We start from the raw sequence: 23287 nt of genomic DNA, 5'->3' as shown, positions 1-23287 counted from the left end.
GGAAACCCACATTCGACATGTGCATCAGGTCCTGGACAACCATCTGTTTGTGAAGGTAGAAAAATGTGAATTTCACATTTCCTCCATCTCCTTCCTTAGCTTTATCGTCTCTAATGGCAACATGCAAATGGATCCAGCCAAGGTCAGCACAGTCAAGGAGTGGCCCCCTGACTCCCTCAGGTAGGAAGCAACTAAGATGTTTTTTAGGGTTTGCTCATTTTTACAATCGTTTGACCAGAAATTTCACTTCTGTTGCCATCCCACTGCATGCCCTAACCTCCACAAATGTTATGTTTAAATTGAATCCCCAGGCAGGTGGGTCCTTTCCCAGTCTCCAAGGTCATCAATCCAGTTGCAGTCCAGCTAAAACTGCCCAGACCCATGAGGATTCACCCCAGGTTCCATGTGGCCCACATCAAATCTGCTAAAGAGAGCCCTTTGGTTCCTGACTACAGGCCCCCTCCTCCCCACGGATCATTGATGGAGGATCAGGATACTCAGTCAAGTGCCTCCTGGCTGTCATTGACGTGGCCATCAGTGTCAGGTGAACTGCAGGAATATTGTGGACCCAGACCTCATCTGAGACCTCCATCTGGAGCAGCCTGGGACGTCTGGTGCTGTAAAATTCCTCCTGAACCCAAATCGTTTCAGTGTCTCAAACCTACAAGGCCACTCAATGTGATCAAATACCTTTTGAGTGTTGTGGGATAAGATGGTCTATTTATGCTGATTTCTTTTGGCTAAATGATTCTGAAAACCTTGAGTTATATTTCACAAAGGTAACTGTTTTATTGCAGATTTTTTTCTGCCAAGCCTTGGGACAGAGGGTAGACTATTTTTAGACTGAGCAGTACGAAAATCTCCAATTTTGTTAAAGGTGCACTTAAACACAATGCATGACATGTAAATGTAAGAAAAATCAAATTATCCTCCATGTACAAATGATCACTTGCTGCAGGTTTGTTTCCTCATTGGCCTGAAGACAACCTTCAGACAACATCTCCATCACAACATGATGGCATGTTTATTAAGATGTTCACTCCAAAGTCCAAATTTCAGTCTCTTTCAGCCACATCTTTATGTTGGTGTGTGTGGAGCAGAAACTACTTCTCACTTCTCTAACAAGAACATTTCTAAAGGCTGAGCCGCTGCATGTAACTCCATCACTGTCATGTTTGTATGTCTTATCTAACTTTCACTTCATTTGTGACATTTTAATTGACAGCATGGGTTTGTGTGTGTGTGTGCGTGTGTGTGTGTGTGTGTGCATGTTGGATAGACCTGAATATTCACTCTGACCTCACATGGTGTTGAACTCAAAAACATCTGTTTTTTACTTCCTACCTGCATGCATAAAACTAATTATGCAAATATCTTTAAGTGAACCAAGGTCCTCAGTTACTCCTGCCAATAAAAATCAGATGTATGTTTCAGTCTTTTCTAGGTATAAAAACAGAAACACAATCAGTTTTCTATTTAAATTGTCATTTTATTGATAACACCTTAACACATTTTCTTGAAGTTAGAGAAACACGTGTAGCACGTAAGAGAACAGAGCAATAATCCAGGAATCGGAGAACTAGAGGATTAATATTATTATACAGAAGAAACCCAAACTGACAAAAAGACAAGGGAAACTAGAAAGAGCCAACTGCAGAGAAATGATTGAATAAGGCTGGAAACAGAGGGACTAGGAGAAAGAGTGAAAGACAGCCTACGAAGAGAAGCAGCTCAGTGTTGTCAGTGCGACTGGTAGTAGTCACTGGACAGAGAAAGAAGATGGCAGAGGATCAGAGTCCACACTCGCTCCGCCGCTGGAAAGCAGCAGAGCTGGAAGTGACCTCAAGAGCCCAGAGAAGGACAGCTGCTGCACATTATATGTAGGGCTGCACAGCTGATAGGATATCCTGATTTTAGTCAGGATAATTCATACACTGGTTATTTGGTGCAAATGAAACATTTGATTGAATTAAATGTGGCTGAGAATAGTCAAAGTGTCGACACAGGAGGGAAAAAGGACAATCATTTTGTTTCTCAAATCAAGAGAAACCTGATCATGAGGTTAAGACACTATGAGAATGATCATTTTAGCCACAACTGTGCAGCTCTAATCATACAATTAAAATGTAAGCTGTTTTTTATTTTCCAATGATAAAATATTGTTTTGCTGTTGGATTTGATGCAAAAATCAAATTGTTGTGCAGCTGCCTTCCAAACATCCGTCTGCCATCCATCTGTGTCCTACTTGTGCTTTAGTCTGTGTGACTGCGCCCCCTGTTGGGGCTGGTTCATTCCTTCAGCTGCAGCTAATGTGTGAACTCAGGTGGCATGTCCTCAAGGTGACATGCAGGCCAAGCCAAGTACAAGTCAGCCTTGGTGCTTCTGCTCAGGAAGTGCTCCTCGTTTTCTCTTAGCTATGTACAAAAGGCAGCCGCTCTGCACTGACAACACAGAGCTCCATAGAAAAGCATGCTAAATCATCATCATCATCACCATCACCATCACCACCATCACCCTTATAGTCCTCCTCAGTGCCAGAGTCATTATTAGAATCATTCTCATAATCATCTTTATTATATCATCTCCAGACAAAAATAGTTATATGCACTTAAAAGCTGAGAAAATAGATAAAGGTTTAGTATACCAGCATTCAGTAGAAAATGAAAAAGCAAATGAAAAGGAAAACACCAACAAAAAAGAAGTGTCCTGTTTGTCATGCAAAGAAAATGTCAGCTACGATGCTAATTAGTTGCAGTTGTGTAATACTGTGTACTCCCTCATTTTAAATATGTGAATCTTATTATACTGATTTTCAAGGCTAGTAAACACACTAAGAAGAACAGAAGAACAACACCTTTGTACTGTACATGCTGCTTTTTCTTCTTTTTTGGAGGGGGGGCGGGGGGGTCATGTTTGGTTAACACGATCACGCATGAACGCCTTCAGATGACCTTCGACCTCTTTAGTATCAGAACAGGGTCAACTAGGCATGAACATGGTCACTGGATGACACACGAGTACAATACAACAGCTCAGTGGTTCACCTTGAAAAGCCTTGGTTTCCAAAGCTCTGTCACTGGGAACACAGTGACAGAGCCTCTGATGGGAGGGATAGTTCACACAAAACACAAACCTGTCTGATATGAGCTTTAAGAGACACATTTTCCCCTCAGCCAAAGCTGTTTGAAAATCATGGCCTGAGGGGAGGAAAAAAATGGAGTCAAAACACACTAAAAATGCTCATGACAAAAGCAACTTTACTATCAAGTTGCCACAGAAAAGCAGCAGCAAAGAAAAACAAAACACACCTTGTTGGTCGGTTGTTACAGTAAAACACGTGCAGGATGCAAATTGGGTGTACTATCCCATTGAAAATGCTCATCTTTTCCACAGAGCCATGTCCCTTTGAACAGACAGACAGTACTTGCACAAGTGCATGAGCTGTACAATAGGAAAACAAAAACAAAAAAGGAAAACATATTAAAAATGTACAGTAAAATAAATAAATAAATAGTCCAAATAAATATAAACCTGAGGACTAACCACCAAACCAGCCGACTGCCTGCCGTCTTCTGTCTTGGTCTGACCAATAGGGGCGAGACAACTCTGAAGGCAGCCAATGGCAGACGAGCAAAGGACTGTGGAGCCGACTGCAAGTCAAACCCCCCAAAAATCAGTTTTCAGCTCTGCAAAGTCCATCTGTCCATTCCTGACAGCCCTGGCACCAGAACATGGTGTTCTATCATCGAAAGCTGATAACACTTGATGGTAACACAAATCAAAGAGCAGGAGAGGAAGAACATCAGAAACAAAACACATAAACAGATCAAATTATAAAGAAAAGTCCAGGACTGAAGGCGGAGGGCTGATATGTCCTCTGAAATAAAGCCTTCGCCTTCCAACTTCCCTCTCTCATACCACACGCTGCAAAATCTCCCCCAGGGTTTTAAAGAGCTTGATCTGAGAGCAATGGATGTACACGACTACATCTTGCCCCTCTCTCTCTCTCTCTCTCTCACACACACACACACACACACACACACACACATACACATACACAAACACCTTTTGCACCCTGTGGCATATGGCTATCCTTACATGAGAAACCAGACCACTGAACAGAGGTGGCGCAAACCAAAATGTCACTTTCATGAACTCAGGGCCATCAACGCAGACAGACCCTTAAAACTTTGTGTTAAACCCTGAAGCAAGCCTAAGCACGGCTTTAAAGGACGCTTCCGTACTCTGAAGTTCCCAAGCGAGCTGTATATTATGTGGTGTGTATAGAAAAACGGACAGTAGCACCAGCTTTTTGCACTATGGCTTCAGAAGTGAGAAAGGTTATGACTCCACAGGGACCCTCTCTTTACAGCATCTGCTTCTCTTCCTTGACACTTTGAACTGAATATGGCCTGCTGTTGCGTTCAGGACAGCACAAAAAGTTAAGCGAGTTAAACATATTTTAACTTGGAGGGGAAAAAAAACAAGGTTTTCAGTAGTCGCCTAGCAATTAAAGAAACGCTTCCCTTATGCATCTTTTCACCTCCCCTAGCCTAAAAAAAATGGGTTCCCGGTAAAAACAGGGGCTAAGGCTGCAATGCTGCTCTCTAGGATTACTATAAACCTTTTCCTGCTGCACAAGACAAGGCAGAAGTGCAAGGCAAAGGGACGGTAAGGACTAGGATGGGAACATGGAACTAAGCAAAAGTTGCCATGTATTTGTTCTACATGTGATACTTGCAGCATGCTTTCAGTCATCAGTGCATTTTCATAGTGATGCTGCAGTTTCAAACTTTGCCAGTAGGAGAGCTATAGAGCATACTAACACCACATGGTTATACGCTTACACTCTCCTTCCGATGCCTTTTAACACAAATATATTTGAAATGTTCATGATTTGACGCAGGAAGACACCAGGCTTAGCGAACCCCCTCTCTAGCCATTCACATTGCAACAAGGAAAAAAATAAAACAAAGCTTTCACAAACTGTACAAAATTCATTATTTCTGGACGAGCACACACTATGTGCTTGCCTAACATGGCCAACACGCGACACAAGCACTCACTCGCTCTCTTACATTCGCACTCGACACCCCACCAGATACACCCCTTCCAAAAAAAAAAAAGAAAAAAGAAAAAAGAAAAACGAAAAAAAAAAAAAAAAAATCTTCAACATGAGTTTGGGCGCAGTATAATAGATAACATACAAGAAGCAAATTACAAAAACTGCCAATATCATTTTCCACTTAATAGCCACAATAAAAAACAGCCACTGTGAATATTGGGGAAAAAAACATGCTTCCTTAAAAAGATAGAGAATAAAGATTTTCTTCAACTCTAGAAATCACTGGCATCAAGAATTTTGAATTATACAAATTACATATACAATTGCAATTGTGTAATAATAATAATATTAATAATAATAATAATAGTAATGATAATAATAGATTTTACTTAAAACTTTACATACTGTTTTTCCAGTGCAGTGTTTATGTCACACAAGTGTGGATTCACCGGAGGACATGAGGGGTGGTGTCACAAAACTGTGGGGAGGGGGAAGAGACCACAGGAAGAAGGAAACACACACTGAGTTTTGAAAACACCACAACCCCACCCACCCTCCAAAAAAGACCCCCCCAAACCACCCAGTGTGTCGGAGGGAAGAAAAGGGGGAGTGAGGGCGGAGGGAGAGCGCGAGGTGAAGGATGCTGAGCTGTTGGCAAAGTTGAGTCGCTGCTGGATGGTCGTCGGTGGTTGGCTGTGGCAGGGCAGGCGACAGACAGGGGGGTGGTAGAAGTAAAAGAAGAGATGCATGCTGGGGGTTGAGGCCAGGTGCCCGGTGAGGGGCCACAGACCCCACCACCCCCTCCCCCGACACTGGACTTGCTCTTCCATCCCTTCCACCTCATCCTCCTCTTCCTCTCTCTCACTCCAGCAGAGCACTCCTGACAGACAAAGCTATGGCATTCGACCCTGAAAGGAGAAGAAAAAGCAGTGTCAAACCGTTATTTATTTATGTATTTATTCGTTTATTATCATTTGCATTATTAGTGGGTAGCAAAAGACAGACTGCACATGTGTATAAGAACACTTGCATGGCTTCAATGATTTTCACACACACACACACACACACACACACACACACACACACACACACAAATATAGATATTCGGCTTTCGGGTGAAATTTCAGGATGAACCTAAAATGCATTATAACCTTTACAGGTGAACTTAATGTGACCTTCTGTAAACTTTTGAATGCACATGTCCAACTGTTCAGTGTTTCAGTACTTTTTGCACAAGTTGCTGTTCTCTAACAAGGAGTTTAACGGCAAAATTCACATCAGGTGTTTGATGCTCCAGCTCATCGAGGTCGTATCATTAGGGAACGGCTGCTGGAGACTGGGGTACCTCAGATGGAGTGGCCTGCACTTTCTCCAGACCTGAATCCCATAGAAAACCTATGGGATCAGCTGAGTCGCCGTGTAGAGGCTCGGAGCTCTGTACCCCAGAACCTCAATGTCCTGAGGGCCGTCCTTCAAGAAGAGTGGGATGCCATGCCTCAGCAGACAATAAGTCGACTTGTGAACAGCATGAGACGTCGTTGTCAAGCTGTAATTGATGCTCAAGGGCACATGACAAGTTATTGACACTGACATTTTTTGTTGTGGTATATCCATCACTGTTGTTGGCTTTTGTTTCAAGAAATTGTTTGAGATGAGGAAATCACCAGTGTATGCTTCTCCTTAAATGCCCTACTTTCATGATATAATATCACTGTAGTGTGAACTTTTTACATTTTCCATAAATTTCACCCAAAAGCCAAATATCCCTAACTTTTTGTGAGTAGTGTATATATTTGATTTGATATTACGATTTATTGTGATTTTTTTTGTTTTTTTGAATTATCCTCTAGTTTGTGGATGTAAAGTTTCATGAGGCTGTGATTATCCTAAAGGTCATCTTACACACTGATGTCAGGTTCCAAAAAAATGGTCTGACTACAGTGAAATGGCTGCCATGGGGGTTAACATCATCACACATGAATCGAATGTGGTTCATTGAATCCACACAAGTCTCAGCTTTCCAGTCAAAGCCAAGTTATGCAACTTTAGTCCCCAACATGCAGGAATACAACATTTTAGAATAGGCAAAAATAAGTAACACATTTGTACTGTATGCAAAAAAAAACTGCATGACTTTTGCCCCAAACTAAAACAATCAAATCAAATAATATCAAATAATTCACGCAAATGAACTCAGTGTTGAACTTTGAACTGTTTTTGACCCTTAACCTCACATGACGTTACACATGACGCAGTGCATCATGTGTAACGGAGCTGCTGAACACTGATAAACAAACAAAAACTAATAACAAGAAAAGCTGGGGCCTGCAAGTCTGACCTATCGTTCTGTCAGAGCACAGCGAGTTTAAAATATCAGCTAAATGACAAACATGTTTTTTCGTGCTTCCAATGCAGCAGTAATGTCAGTGCAACATGCAGCGGTGCTCAAACCACACTTGTGGAGTTTGTAAGGGACAAATCTGTTGGCACAGCAGAGGTGAGCGATGCAGTTGCTAAATGGATTTCTATGGACTGTCGGCCTGTCCATCATATAGACCCCCTCGAAGAGTAACAGTAACAGAAGAGTAACAGTTTCCAGAATACACAAATTACACAACAGTGAATGAAACAAGCAAGTAGTTTTAAACATTTTAAATATGTGATTAATCATTATTAATCCATTGTGATTAACGTGAAATTCCAAAACATATATAATTTGAAATCCATAAAACAAACAGACAAACTGGTGTTATTAATAATGCACGGTATTATACACGTTTTTATGTATGTATGTATATATATATATATATATATATATATTTACACACACACATAAATGTTGGGCTGTTCAAAACTTCTGCCATCACTGTACTCCATACCTCACTGTAGTGGCGCGGCTGGCGCACCTGAGCAGTGAAAATGGACGTTCTGCCACTTGCTGTCTCTGCGATGCCAGACGCGAGTTTCCTCCGACTGGCTGGACCGCGGCCGACCCTGGCCATCCACAAACTGAGTGAGGCGGATGTAGGCGATGCAGGCTGCGTCCTCACCGATCAGGTGGACGTGGGGGTTCAGGATGGTGGTGTGGATGGGCTTGCTGTTCTTAGCCAGAACTGAAGGGGTAGAGGGGTATGGGCAAGGACAGAGGAGGACAGGAAGATGCAAGATGAAAAAGTAAGAAAAATCCAAAGCATTACATAAAGTGATTTAAAAGATTATAATTCGTTCAACAGACTCTCCAGGATTTTGCAGTTTCAATGATTAACACAAATTAAGCCAATCCCTGCAAAGGTCATAAGAGCTGGTATTTTTGGGCCAGTCTTGACAAATCTGATGGATATCGGGTTTAGTTTTAGTTTAGTTTAGGTTTAGTATCGACTGTCACGGTGATCATGGGGAGATTAAGTCCCTGAAGGCAGGTCAGTGGAACAGGTGCTGGGCCACAGGGATTTCCTCAGCTATGGCTGCCGCTGGTGCGTCTCAGGCCACGTCCACACTAAGTCAGATAAATCTGAACACATCACCATGTCAGATTGTTTTCCATCTCCACTCGCAACAACAACACTTGTATTACTTCACTTGCCCCACATTGATTGTTTTGGCTACAGCCAGAATCACACGAAAACCATATTTAATACATCATATGTCATATTTGCTACCCACATTACAAATTTATTCACTGTGCAGAGTGTTTTCAGAAAACTAGAAGATGCAGTGGAAGATGCTGTTTTAATGTGGATGGAAGGGTAAAATGGAGAATGAAATGTGCTTTCAGATTTCTCTAGATTAGTTTGGACTGTATGGAATGTGTGCCACCACAGTGTTCATCAGCTCCAGGAGTCCACCATCTCTCTCTTTTTTTTTTTAAACTTTGTTTTACAGTTTTATTGAAAAAAAAACACACAATACAAACAGACAAACAAGCACAAAGTATTGCAAACTGCATTGCAAATTTGGGGAACAGTTGTTACAAATTCATGCATTTTCAGCCACAATAATTACATAAAAAAATTGAAATCATGGTGGGTCTGGTTCGGCTAGGTGGTGATGTGTAACTGAAAGTCCTCAGCTCTTACGGTTCTCAAAGTAGAATCTGTGGAAATCCATGCCCTCTACAAGGTTCCCCAGTGCCTCCGGCTCAAATGAGGTCAGTCCAGGATCGCAGATCTTACTGGGGAAGAAAACACAGGACATGCTGATGCAACACTTCCACCATAACTTCTCGAAACCCCAAAGCAAACACACAAAAAACACCAACTCACGCGTATGCCTCAAAGTCTCCATTGTTGACTGCCTCTATCAGCTGCTCAGTGATCTTGATGATTTCTTGTTTACGTGCTACACAAGACAGTCAGACCAGAGTCAGTCATAACAGGAGAGACAAATAAATCAGTTGATTGAACCAATCAAAGACAGTTAGTTTGCAAATCACTGCAAGTTATAGACAGACACCAACACAGCAGCTAAACAAATGCAGGTGGGACCCCAACATACATAAACATACACAGAATCTGTTATGTAACTTTATTTTATGATTAATTGTCTTTTATATGATGAACTCAGATGTGTATTTCTGGTCATTTGAAAAAAAAAAATCTACTGAAAAAGGTGGATTCTATGTGGCAAAAGTGTGAATCTGTGAAGCCTCAACAAAACAGCCAAGTACTTTATTAGTGCAATATTGTGAATTTGTTAAGGAATGCATTTAGTGTGCACACTTGCAAAGTAAATTAAACTAAGTCAATCCGCAATAGAGAATTTGCTCATCATGGGAAGCAGGAGCACAGTATCGACAGAATATTATATATAACATGAGCACACAAGATGTCTCTTCATATCACCGCAGGCATTAGGGGGAACTAGTCTGAACAAAAGTGACCTCTTTACTCTAAAGATGCTTAAATCCCTCTGCAGTCTGCAGCTCTGTTTGCATCACACAGCAGAGGGGGTTAACATGGCTCAGTATAAAAAACAACACAAATAGTTTCTATTCCAATTTAACAACAGTTTACACCATGCACATTAGACACTGTCCTTGTTTACATTGTAGACAGTAAACTGTGTGGAACACGCTTAGTCACGCACAGGCCTGCACCGAAATACTGCAGTGCCACTTGATTAGGGCCCTGATTGGCTACCATGTGGCAGGTCATGGGAGTTCATGCTCAGTACTCACTCTGCGAGGAAGAGAGGGAGGGGCTGGGGGGAGAGCGAGGGGGAGGTGGGGAGGTGGTGTGTGCAGGTGGGGGGGTGGGCCTGGCGATGGGAGCTGGTGCCGGGGCAGCATCACCTTCAGGTGCAGGGGCTGCCGGCGCCCTGCGGACACTGCTTACCAGGTCTGTGAGTCTGGACACTGAGTGTCAGGCCAGACGAGAGGCAGGATGAGTGTGAAGGATGGAAAAACAGATGAGAAACAGTGAGCAAGGAAGTAAGAGAAAGAAGGGATGAAGGAAATAAAAGTCCCTCCAGGAATTTGTGGTTGTGACAATTAACACTGAGCTGACTTGGAGGTATATTTATTTTCTAAGGAGTACAGTTCAGGTACAGCATTTTGTTCTGTTGTAAATTTGGAAACTATGTTTTTTTCTCCCCTGGTTAGATAACAAAAGGATAATAACTTTAATATTTCCTGTGTTTTCTGTGACTTACAGCAAGACTGTTTCCAGAGGAAATGATTATATGACTCCTTAATTGGATATGGTCTAAGCATTTGCGGTATCTCTTTAGTGCCACCATTGAACCATTTTCCTCTTGACTTGTGATTTTTACACACTCTCACTATTTTAGTGCTTGCAACACACAAAATGTGCAAACTGTACCACATTTTTTGAGAAAAGTCATTGTAAAATTAAATAAACAAATAAATCCTGGAGGGACAGATAAAAGTAAAAAACAAAACAAAACAAAAAAAAAAAACGTATTGATATGTAGAGACCATGCAGCACAGAATATGGGACAATTATCTGTTTAGAGTTAAAAATGAAGCTGTTCTTACTCCTTTCCCTTCCTTTCCTAAACATGACACATGCAACACAGCAAGGGGAGATTTTAAGATGCTTGATGGAGGCCTGGATATGCCTCCTACGTATAATCCCTCTTCCTGTGCTTCTCTACTTACTCTGCATAGGGACGACGGGGGTGTGTGGAGGGGAAGGGGCGGACAGGGCTGCTGGAGGTGGGGTGCTGGATCGCCCCTCCCCGTCGGATATGGGCCCTGAGCCCCTACGAACTGAGCCCAACAGGTCAGCAAACTTTGCAGCAGCTGAGTTATGGAGGGAGGGAGGGACATGGAAGACAGTGAATGGAAGGTTTACGACAGACATGGCTGTGCTGATGATTAGACCTCGCCTTGGAGAGCTAAGACAAGAAGGCCTCCAGCCAAATATGAAAGAAGGAACGACAGATTTACCAAACATGGTTAGCAATTAAGCCTCAGTCACTGCAGCATCTTGTAAATGGCTGCGGTAAAATTGCCAAATTGCTCTCCAAGACTCAGTTTGACTCAGACAAAGACAATGACAGGAACTGAAAAACAGCCCACTCATGAAAAGGCGCATAGCAACATTTCATGCTCAGAAATGTAAAAAAAAAAAAAAAAAAAAAAAAAAATAGATGCACAATGACACACGCTGTTATGGCAGGGTACTTTGTTGCTATTCCACCTATGTCCATGAGAGGGAGACGGCGAGTCATTGTAAACAGACACATGGCGTGGGTGGAACAGGACGGGTCCAGATCAAATGGAAGAGGAAGAAGGAGGATGGGAAAGTAGAGGAGAAGTAACACAGATCATCTTGCAGCGTTTTTCAGAATGGGCTGGTCAGCCACAATGCGGAGTCTGAAAAGTCATACTGTCAAGTGATGTTTTGAATTGTCTGATAATAAAATGGAGGAAGTGTGTGGGCTGAGTTTGAATAGATACTGTGGAGGTTACGATGTACAAGGCTGGGCACTTCAGAGGTTTAATAGGAGTGAATGGCAGCTGTAGTTTGGAAACACAAAGACTTAGAGTGGAATATATACAGGGCAGGCATTAGTCAAGAGGAATGCTAGTACAAAGTGAGTGTGTGAGTGTGTGTGACAGGCTGCATTAGGGGCCATGCTGACTTACAGTAGGCAGCAGGTGAGGGGCCCTGAGAGGTATCAGGCTGGGAGCTTGTGCTGGACTGGGTCTTAACGGGACTGTTGTCTAAACTCTTCCCTGATCGTGTGCACGCACACACACATATAGAGAACACACACACAAGTATACACACAACAACCCACCACACATATTGCGCACAAAAAGCACAACAGAAATGTCACATTGAAGAATGGAAGAGTGAGGAGAGGGTGTGAAGTAGAGAGGCAGCATGAAGAAAAATAGGAAAAGATAACCCGCTCATCCTTTTTCTGCTCTGGCAAATTACAGCTATCTTTTCACTGACAGTCCTGAGTCACCAGATCTTATAAATAAAAGAAGAATTTTGCTAGTTTCTATGGTTAATGGCTCAATTTCAGCAGGATTTACAATCGTGGTTGCTAGTGCATCTGCTTTATTGGGTTTTTAATGGGAGTCTTGCTGGAGAACAGAGCGAGGATTATGACAATGGTGATGACCATGATAATGGGAGCGAGTTGGATGTTACTCATTACTGCTCATCTGTTTAATCAGCTGGCAACTGGGGAAACGCAACATGTGAACACTCATTGACAAATAGAGAGAAGGGAAACATACCCATAGGAAAAAAGAGGGCAGGGCACGAGAGAACCGGGAAGAGAGAATAAAAGGAGTTTTTACTGCATGGCCACATTATGGAGAATCTATCCACTCACAGTTGCACAAATTAAATTCACAGACCAAAGTGTAAAGTAATAATCCATAACATTTTCACATGAATAAATGTAAATTCATTTCTTTAGGCATTTTTCTGCTCTCTATCACCAATTCTCATTATACAATAGTCATTTAAATTATGCCTACATCATGAAAATCTTTTCATTTGATGGTCTAAACACTTTCTTGGGAAAAATCCTATGGTGCACAGGAAGTGATGTGTTAAATGTTTCTGGCAGCAGCACCGGTGATATGTCTCAAATAAATAGAGGAAGAGCTTGGTAGTTAACAGGAGCAGAAAAAAGGTAAAGAAAAGAGCAATACTGGCAGAAAATCAAGAGAAAATCCAAGAAAAAAGACATCTAACTACCCGCCGCATTGTCTGATTGACAGGTGATCTCTGGGAGGTGCAGTGCAGGAACACCACAGCGATGAGCACTTAGCCAAAGATGTCACCAAAACAAAACAAAACAAAATCTGTATCTTAAACTTTCGCAGTAAGCAACCTTTTCGAATTATAATCACCATAACAAATGGTCATCTGCACCATAAAACTGTTGAAAGACCAAACATTAACAATGAGCAGCCCTGAGAAACCGGCGTCTGTAACATATTCTCTACTATAAAAGTATTGAGAGTAACAGAAAAGTTATGTGGTCAGATGCTCCATCAGCCAGCACAGGCGTTGGGTTACAAACCAGCTGTCCAACACGCACTGACCTGACAAGACACTACAAAGGTCAACGTGGCACAAACTACTCGGTCCAGACACGAGCCCCCCCCAGCACTCACCTGGCTCTTGTGTTTCTCTCTTGCCACATCGAAGCTATCTGCCGACTCGAATGCAAGAGTCTTTAAAGCACAGTGGAGGGCTAATGCTAACCCAGAGTGGCAGTAGCAGGGCAGGGTGCCTTTAACTCCTCTGTGGGCAAGCTGGTTCCGTTTCCTGCCATAGGGCTAAATATAGACACCCCCCCATATACCCCAACCCCCCAAAGGTGCCCTTGCCCTTGCTGGGGGATCAGAGGGGGGTTGTGTGGTTCAGATTTGGGACCCGTTAAGGGAAAGGAAGGGGAGGGGAGGGTTATAATACCCTCCACTGCGTACAGAGGGAAAGTACATTATGATACAGTAGAGCCTGAGGGTATACTGTACAATGCATTCAGGTGATGTAACACACCCTCTGGCTGCCCTACTTTCCATAAGAGAATTTTTAATAATTGATTATAGATTAGTAACTTTACTGTATCAGGCACTTCCACCTCCAAGTTCCACTCACTTCACTGACTGGCTATGCATCCCTGCTCGCGTCAAATCTAAGACTTGCTGGCAGAACATTGAGCTGCCCCTCAAAAGTCACAAAATTTCTCGTCAACCCCACTTTGCTCACTCCGCTCCTCCATCTTTACAAATCACCTCACCCCTCCATCATCACTACATGGTCTCAGAGTTTATTCCCTGTCGTGACTTTTTATCTCTCACACCACAACGGTGGAATGATCGTCTCTCCTCTGTCTGAAAAGTTAAATTGTTACCAATATTGTGTCCCTTGTACCCCACTCACACTGACTTATCATAATAGACTTCCTCCCTTATAAAAACAACTTTAAAAAATATCCATGCATTATTTATTCCTATAGAAGACTTAGCTGATGAATGATGAGATACGCGATGTGATATACCAATCGACTACTGATGTACTTATGTAAAATGTATTTACTGTGAGTTGACTTGAACAAAACCATCTGCTAAAAGGCATAATGTAATGTAATGTAATGTAATGCCACTGAGGCACATCAGCTTGCCTTTGAATGAGATGAGACTTTTCTTTCTGCATATGCATAACAACGTCACTGGTACACAGACTCTACTCTTCCAATTTAGGCAAAATCTCAGAGAAAACTATCATCTAGCGGCACCAAATTATTGCAAACACTGAAATAACAATCGCTTTCACAGAAAACAAAGGTGTAATTGCACCCCATGTTGTGTAATTTCAAATGTGCAAACTGTCCAGTTCTGTTTGATGGCCAAGTCAGTTTCAATCTCTCTCCTCCAATTCCACTAGTCTGAAAAATGCACTGCCCTGGGCGAGAGAAGTGGTGGAAAGGGAGGGGGCGGGGCAGGGACGAGCAGCTATCAAATCAACCTGATTATGCTGCGTTGAACTATTTATCAATACACAAGGTAGGATGTTACCATCCCTTGTGCGATAATACAGGGTAAGCCTTCCTTAAGGGGCACAATTCAGAGTGTCAGAGAATATTACACAACCATAAGAATGAGTAGCATAGCAAACATCAGGCTATCATAAATCTAAACCGCCATAACACATAAAACCTAATCTACAGTAACTTCACAGGCAACTGAAAGTAAAGTAAACTCCGTGCAACATCCAATACATTCACTTGTTTTTGATTTTTCTGGGAGAAAAGGAAATGTCGATTTAGCACCTACAATCTGGGCAACCCAAAATAATGCACTTCCATGTTGAGGTAACAACTTGTATGCTTTGCTGTCTGTCTCAAACAATGCTTAGATACCAGTTAACACCTCAAAAAATATATATATTGTAGTGTTTCTAATCCCTTTAATGCCTCAATAAAACAGAATGGTTCACACTCATAATGAAAAATAAGTTTCCAAACCTTTTTAGAGACCAACGCAGCAGGGACATTGTTTTTCTTAAGAATAAAAAATGTTGTTTTGAAAGGCTTGGAAAGTCATTCTTTTTCTGAGGGCAAAGCATTCCTTTTTATAAAAATATTTTACTGGTTCTGACACTCTGAGTGAGGCGGGAGCATGGTGATTCCTCTTAGACGATGCCTTTAATGCCCCATATTGCTTTGAAGTAGATGCTCTGACCAAAAAGACATTTAGCAGTGTCATAGTACCTTACATTTGGAGACAAATCTTCTACTTTTACGTAATATTAATGAAGACCTACAGCTACACCACAACAATGTCTTTCAGGTAGCTCTTTTCCTAGCCTATTTTTCCATTATTAGCATACAGTCTATCTATCAGCCCTCTGTGATGTTGTGATATAGCTGCAAAGCCTCTACAGTGAGGAGGAGGAGGGGATGAAGGGGCACATTCTGTTCTGTTCGCTTGGCATTGAATTGCTGCATTCATGACCCGAATTATGGAGATGCATTATACTCAGCTCCGATGTGGAGTATAGGAGTGTGTGTGTGCATTGGAATAGATACGAAGAGCCGATATACATACATACACACAAGCACGCACACACACACGCACACGCACACACACACACACAAACCGTCATTCAGTTGCATACACAGTGGACAAAAGGAGGCTGAACTTGGAGGCGCCTTGTGAAGTTATTCGCTGATATGTATGACATGCGCTGAGAAGACATTTATTTCACAAATTCAGCCTCCAGCAACACACACACACACACACATACAAACACACACACACACACACACACACACACACACACACACACACACACACACACACACACACACACACACACACACACACACGAGCCTAACACAAGTGCACATCTCTACAAGTCAACATCCCACAGGCCTGCTGGTATTTCAGAGGTGTGTGTGCATGTGTGTTTCTCAGTAAAACGATTTCAGCCAAATGCCAACACTTCTGAGAAAGCCAAACCACAACAGCACTACAAGCCCTCTTACATTTCAACCGTCCAACGCCCCCCACGCCCCACCCCCTTCATGCTTTGTAGCACAACGACAAGAGGAAGCAATACAGCCAGGCTCCGTGAGGGGTCAGCAAGAGGTCAGCTATTAGCCGGGTGACTGCCCAGTCACTTAAATAGAAACGTATTTAAACAATTTCTACCCTATATTTAGTGTAGGTATCACCTGTATTTTTAATATGGCAACCCTGTCATATCTACAATTGTGGGGGGGGGGGGGGGGGGGGGGGGGGGGGGGTTGTCGGGTTCCAGATGTAGTGAGGCTGTGATGTGCAAGGCAGAGGGGGATTCCCCAAGTGTTCTTTTGATTTCCCGACTTCTGATTATTGTGTTGTTTCACTTTCACTGTCTGCTTTATCAATTATCTGCTTTGGCTCTCGTTCTAGTTTGAGGTTCAGTCTGTTACAGTGAAATAAATACTTTATCCTCCCCAGTGTAATAGTAATACGAGCCATAACTTTAAACTATTAGGGAGCTTCTCCTCGCTTCCCCTGCCGGATTGCAGCATTATGACTTCGTTTATTGACTTAGATGGCACAGTTCTCTTTCTGTCCTATAACTTTCTTCATGTACTTGTAGTGATACAAATACTTCAGACTATAAAATATATCTCACTGGGGAAAAGGTGCTTTCCATTTAATCACTGCATGGACAAAGCCAGTGGCAGGGCCGACAGCCAGCACCAAAATGCATGAAGTGATTCTGCCATGTCAAAGCAGGTAGCTCATGCATAAAAAACAGAGCATCAGTCATCAGAGGTTTTAACACTCTTGTAGGCTCTGGATTCTGAGAACATCTAGGCATAATTTCTCAACATTTGAAAGTAACAGCATAGGTACCCAAATTTCACAAAGAGAAAACCTTTTCTAGCAGTCACAGAAAATGAATATCTTTGACTGCATGACAATTGAGGAATCTATTTTTCGGTGTGTTGCTGAATTGTAACATACTGAGAGCTTGTAACAACAAGCTCTACTAGGAGCCACTTCTCTGCTTTTTGGTTGAGTGTTCACCAAATAGACTCGTCAAAGACTTGTCTGCAACACAGCTTTAATACCTCTATTGCTCTGAAAAATTATTGCTTGCCTCATTCAATATTTACTACCGTGGCCGCCATCTCATGGTGGAATTCTCCAATTGCTTGAGTTACAGCAGCTGTTTTTCTTCCTCTCTGGTCATGCTCAATTGTTCCGTCACCTCTTGGATATTCAAAGCCACTAAATCAAATGATTGACAATCTTGCGCCACTGGTCACAAAAACATGGATTGCTTTAACTGAGGGTGGGGGTTCTTCTATCCTGAGGCCTATAGAGATAATACAGTGCTTCTGAATGCCATCATTAGGATCAAAATCTCAAACCTCAAATAATACGCCTTTCATCGTGACATCGGGATAATTATAAAAAAAAAAAAAAAATAGTAACTTGCTTAGATCATCGGTGGGGATCACCATTGCATCAAGGTAAACACAGAGGAATATTGCAGGGTTGAAGAACAGAGTCAAAACAGGGAGTGCTGCATGATAGCAAAATTCTCTCAATAAAAAGTGGACATACTGTATCACATCCAGGATGTGTGTATGTCCAAGTACACAAGCTGTTCCTTGAGCAGCCACAGCTAAGGAAGCTGATGGTATAGCAGGAATGTTATGTGGTGACTGAAGCATAACGTCCCTTCATTTGTAGTTTGGAGGTTGATGTTGGTTATGCTGCACATTCTGTTGGTCTCAAACCGTACGAGGCAAGAAAAATGGCTACACCTAAAGCATTTGCATTTTCAAACGTAAAAAAAAAACACCTTCTCTTCACATTTCAAATACACAAATCTTGGCCCTGCGCAGCGACTCGATTATCCAAACCCCTCGGGAACGGGATTTTGGATAGCTGAAATTTGAAAAACGCACCAAAGCTCTTGGGAAATTCTATTTAATGACATATATTATTAACATGTTTCCAAACATTTCTGAGATATAAACAGCCTTTAAACCATACAACAAATACGTAGGTGTGGCAGTAAAATAATTTACAGTAGTGTGGCTGCAGTGCACACATGAACGCATCCAGAAACAAACTGGCCAATGAATAATAGACTGATTTACTGGAAAACAAATAGCCTTTAAACCAGCACAAACATTAGCCCACACATAAGACATGTGTGTGCCTGCTGCTACTGTATTGTAGGCTACTGGAGAGTAATGTGCAGCCTGTAGTGAAAAGGAAAAAAAAAAGGAAAACGGCTGTGCGGTTCCTTCAGGGATTGGATAATCAAGGTCCTACTGTAGCTTTAGTTAAAACGTCTGTATTGAGCATGATACTGGTGTCTTTGAGGTCCTCTGTGTCCTTCATATGCGTTGTACTTGCTGCTTGTTGCCAAAATCTTTTGAGAACTTCAATTCTGATTTGTATAATAATAATAATTATTATTATTATCTATTGTTTGCATAATTGCACTCTTACCTTTCACATCCTCATCCTCCACAGTGGTGTTGCTGCTGTCAGATGATTCCTGGAGATCAGAGAGAATCAGTCAGTTTGGGCCATGACTCCATTGCACATACTCGAATACACAGAGACAGGTACGTGCTATACAGGGGGGAAAAAAAACAAAACAATAGCACATTTGTTAACACTCAAATCACAACCCTGCTAGAGGAAAATTCCCTTCTTCCCGTCTTCACAAAACTGAGCAAACTGATCACAATGCATCAAATGTATCGACATCAGTCACTAAGGACTCAATAAGGCATAAAACCAAATGGCAGTAAAATCCTAAATGAATACAACACAGTTACTGTTAGTCAAAACCAGTCAGTCCGATAACTGACAAAACATAAAGTCGAAACATGCCAAAGAAGCACCATGTCCGATCCAACTTAGCTCATTTAGGCCATGTCCACACCAAGTTGGGTAAATCTGAAGTTGGGTAATTCTGTTTCGGTATTGCATCCACACTACACCACAGTAGCGTTTCCAGATTTACAAAAAAGAAACTTCATCCATTCATCCATACTGAAACCCTTCTAAATGCAACTTGTCCCCCATCAAGCATGCTCAGGTGTATGTGCACGGATTGCACGTACAATACTTACTGCTGATACTCAATATCAGACTACGGCCTAGATACGTCAAGATTTTCAAAAAGCTCTCACAAATTTTCTCCCTGCTAAAGGACTAAAATGCAGGGGGAAAAAAATGTGTTTTCAAATGTACCCGGTTTTTGTGTGGACATCGCCTTAGCCACCTACCTGTCAGTCATTCCATATTTGACCTTTTAACCTTTTCAAACCCCTTTGCTTCTTCCATTCCAACCCAACTCCATCTGCTTGATCCTCACATGCACACTCGTGTGTGTGTGTGTGTGTTAATATGCATGGACATTTGCACATGGCTAAATGGCGTCTTCTCTCTGTGTGCTGCACCTGTCTCTTGCCACAACTGATATAGAACTGATGGGATTTGCTCCATCTGGCAGCAGCTAGACTGGATTCTTTGAAGCCAATTAGTGGCCGTTATCACTAGGACAATGGATAAAGCTATCTATCTGTCTGTCTACCTACCTGTCTCTCTACCTTCCTGTCTCTGCACAGACTTTCGCTAGAGGAGAAGTTACCCTCTGATTACCAATTAGCAGATTAAATGGGCCTAAATTCCCCTTGCATGTAGATGGGAGTTGAGAGACTTGGCGACCTCATTAGAAGTACACTCTCACACGAGCGGGAACATGAAAAGCACATGTGTGTTTCCCAGCCCTCTAAAGAGCAATTAATAACCTGAAGACAGAGAAAAAAAAGGAATGTCCGTGAGGAAAGGACAGAGAAAAAGAGAGATGTGGTGTGTGGACGTGCTCAAACAGAAAATACCACACCAGGTGTGATAACACCTACCAACCATTTATGTGTTGTTTTTGTTGAAATGAACCAGAACGGAAAGTTTACATTAACTGTTGCTTTGTATTTGGATGAAAGGCTCATTCTGCCCGATAACAAGTGAAGCAGGGCTTGTAATAATAATAATGACAATAAAAAGGTATACTTACAAGCGGCCTGTTTATTAGACAGTTTTGCCTGCCAGGTTAGATTCAAAACAAGCACAATTCCTGGTGGACTTGCCTGTGCTTTTTGCTGTAATTTACCTTTTGTAGTATTTATACCACATTCATTCCTTGACCGATATACCGATGAGGTATTTCACTTCATTTTACCTCATTTTACCTTTGCTCCAAGTTTGACATCAATTCACTTTGTTACACGAGCCTTTCCAACCAGGAGAAACTGCTGGCTATGAGATGTCAACATCCCTCTTACACCCATTAAAACCACGCACGAGGTAGTTTCCCGCAGTTGTTTTAGATTAAGTTCTCCCTCTGAAGGAAGCAAACCACAGTTCACTTAGAAGAGGATAGTGACATGCACGACATTCAGGCATCTTTGTGCAGTTACTATGGTGGCACCCAAGTTTAAATGGCATCGTTTTCAACCTCACCACATGAACTGCACTACAGGAGTGAATGCTCCAATGCAGTTCCATTAAACCACTTCAAACATACCTGGTGTGAATTTGCCTAAGGACTTTTCATCCTGAAGTTGTACTTTCCCCAGAAAAAATTCAATCCTGAGCTTCACTCAGGGTTTTCTGAGAGCTGCAGCCCCAAAATAAGCACAGGCCTCACAAAACGACAGGGGAGATAAGGCACGAGAGTCATTGTACACAACACGAAGCCATGCACTATGCTCTGAGGACCAACCCGAAGAGGGGGTCGGTGAGTCAGCCCCAGCGTCACCACGTTATGATGAAAAGCCTGGCTGCAGCCTGGGAACAAAGCTATGCTAATGCCGCTCTCAGCTGTGCACATCACAACACAGCAGAAACGGCTTGTGCAAACACACACACACACACACACAGATGTACACACACAGGCGTCGTATATGTTGGGTCATGTCTACGAGGAGGTGGCCTCACTGAAAAAAATCATGCAGGATCATGCAGAACCCCAAAACCCTTCACACACACAAGCGCACACACACATGCATGCATTATCAACTGGGTGCCTAGATCCCAAAATCTACACTAGTGTCAAGTTTTTGTGTGGATGAATTTGCAAAGTCTCCTTCATTGGCTGGGACTAAAAGTATTTCTTTGAGACTTTGGTGCCCTCCTTACTATGCATGCTATTTTAGTCACCTTCATTTTATCATTATTTACAGGTGTTTATTTAAACTTTTAGAGGTGGTGTAACTATGTATGTTGGGTTGTGGCAGGTCCCCTAGGTGGCATAATTAGTCCATAACTAACACACAGTAAGTGAACTCAACAGGGCACCGGATAACAAGGTAAGCAACATTCGCTATCCTGTCCACCACCTAGCCTTTTGATAATATGTGGATATTTTATTTGTAAAGTTCAACTTGGAGCAACATGTACACACGCAGACATACACACAAACACACAGCTATTAGTAAACAGATGTGATTTTGTTCTCACACAGATGCGTGAGGGAAAGAGATATCAAGGGGGAAGGGAAGGATGAGAAGGAAGAGGAGGAGGAAAGAGAAGAGGTCAGGACTGGAGAATGGTGTACCTTCGTCCCGTCCACTGGATTATGGATGACGGTAGTCTGAGGTTCCTGGAGGAAGAGGAAGGGAAAGGGAGGAAGGTATAGCAAAAGACAGAAAGGGGTGAGGGGGGGCCGAGAGAGAGAGGGAGGGAAAGAAAGAGAGAAAATTGTGACATAAAGGTGGGCAGTGATGGATAGAAGTGGGCAAAGAGGGAGAAAGAGAGCGGTACGAACGTTGGATGAGGAGAGAGAAAATGCTTGTTAAGGCTGGTGAAGGAGAAAGGGAAGAATCCTCCAGAGCGATAGAGTGGGTGGATGAGCTGAAAACTGTAATTTGGAGTCAGTTCTGTTCCCTACACATGCATAGACACACACACATACACACGCGCGCGCGTGCGCACACACACAGAAGTGTGTGCATACACACACAAATATATAGCCGGAGGAAAGGAACAGCATACAGTTGCACACAGAACTGTGACATTTTTTTTTAACCTTTATTTATCCAGCACATTTGCTGAGCACGGACGTTCTTTTTTTACTTTTCTTTTTTTTTTTTTAGCACTGCACTACTGTGCATGCATACATTTACAGATTATAATTTGCCTTCCATCTCCTAGACGATGCAAACACATACAAAATGACAGAGTGGATAAAGACAGATGAAGAGAAAATCCCAAAGCCCATACAATATGAATGAAATACACTCCACTCCACTACGCTACAAAGACAAACACTATCGTCAACATCTTGCAAGACGTTGACGTGCCCTGCAAATAAAAACAAAGACAGTAGACGCTCCACAAGATGAAGCCAAAACGAGTCATCTTGCTCCTGCACACTCATCTCAACAGAAAACGCAGACACTGCCAGGCAGACATTGGTATTACTGCCATCATTTGAGAATCCCAGCCTCTGTAGAAAAATAAATAAATAAAGGGAAAAAATTGAATGACTGTTATTTGTCGATTGCTGATGCATGGAATCAGCTCAGCTACTCCACAGGATAAGCCTAATGACTTTTCTCCTTTGTATTTTTGCAGGTTTTTCTAACTTTATCACTTCCACTTAGAGCACAGCGAGTCAAAAGCTCCTTGGCATTTGTAGCTTGCAGTAGTGGCTGCAATCAAATGTCTGTCTTTTGATTTCCACCAAAGAC

At 42.3% G+C, this 23287-nt stretch overlaps 1 protein-coding gene across 6 annotated transcripts in view; it reads right to left on the bottom strand.

Annotated features, from left to right (window-relative positions):
* Positions 1 to 1474: 1474 nt before the first annotated feature.
* camk2b1 (calcium/calmodulin-dependent protein kinase (CaM kinase) II beta 1) overlaps positions 1475 to 23287 on the bottom strand; it is a 95939-nt gene continuing 74126 nt past the window's right edge. For 4 of the 6 annotated variants that reach the window (XM_030059673.1, XM_030059671.1, XM_030059675.1 and 1 more), the window contains 6 exons: positions 22153 to 22197; positions 19032 to 19080; positions 9328 to 9403; positions 9142 to 9236; positions 7945 to 8178; positions 1475 to 5973 (listed from right to left, as the gene is read on the bottom strand). In XM_030059673.1, the coding sequence (XP_029915533.1) occupies positions 7946 to 8178; positions 9142 to 9236; positions 9328 to 9403; positions 19032 to 19080; positions 22153 to 22197 (498 nt within the window). In that variant the 3' untranslated portion in view covers positions 1475 to 5973; position 7945. Of the gene's footprint in view, positions 5974 to 7944; positions 8179 to 9141; positions 9237 to 9327; positions 9404 to 10241; positions 10419 to 11183; positions 11328 to 12176; positions 12267 to 19031; positions 19081 to 22152; positions 22198 to 23287 lie in introns of all 6 variants that reach the window. The other 2 variants (XM_030059677.1, XM_030059674.1) reach the window with 2 other exon arrangements.

Source organism: Myripristis murdjan, chromosome 9, assembly GCF_902150065.1.
Source record: "Myripristis murdjan chromosome 9, fMyrMur1.1, whole genome shotgun sequence".
NCBI classification, from domain to species: Eukaryota; Metazoa; Chordata; class Actinopteri; order Holocentriformes; family Holocentridae; genus Myripristis; species Myripristis murdjan.
Note: the sequence above shows the minus strand (reverse complement) of the source record. Positions and strands in the feature narration are given on the sequence as shown.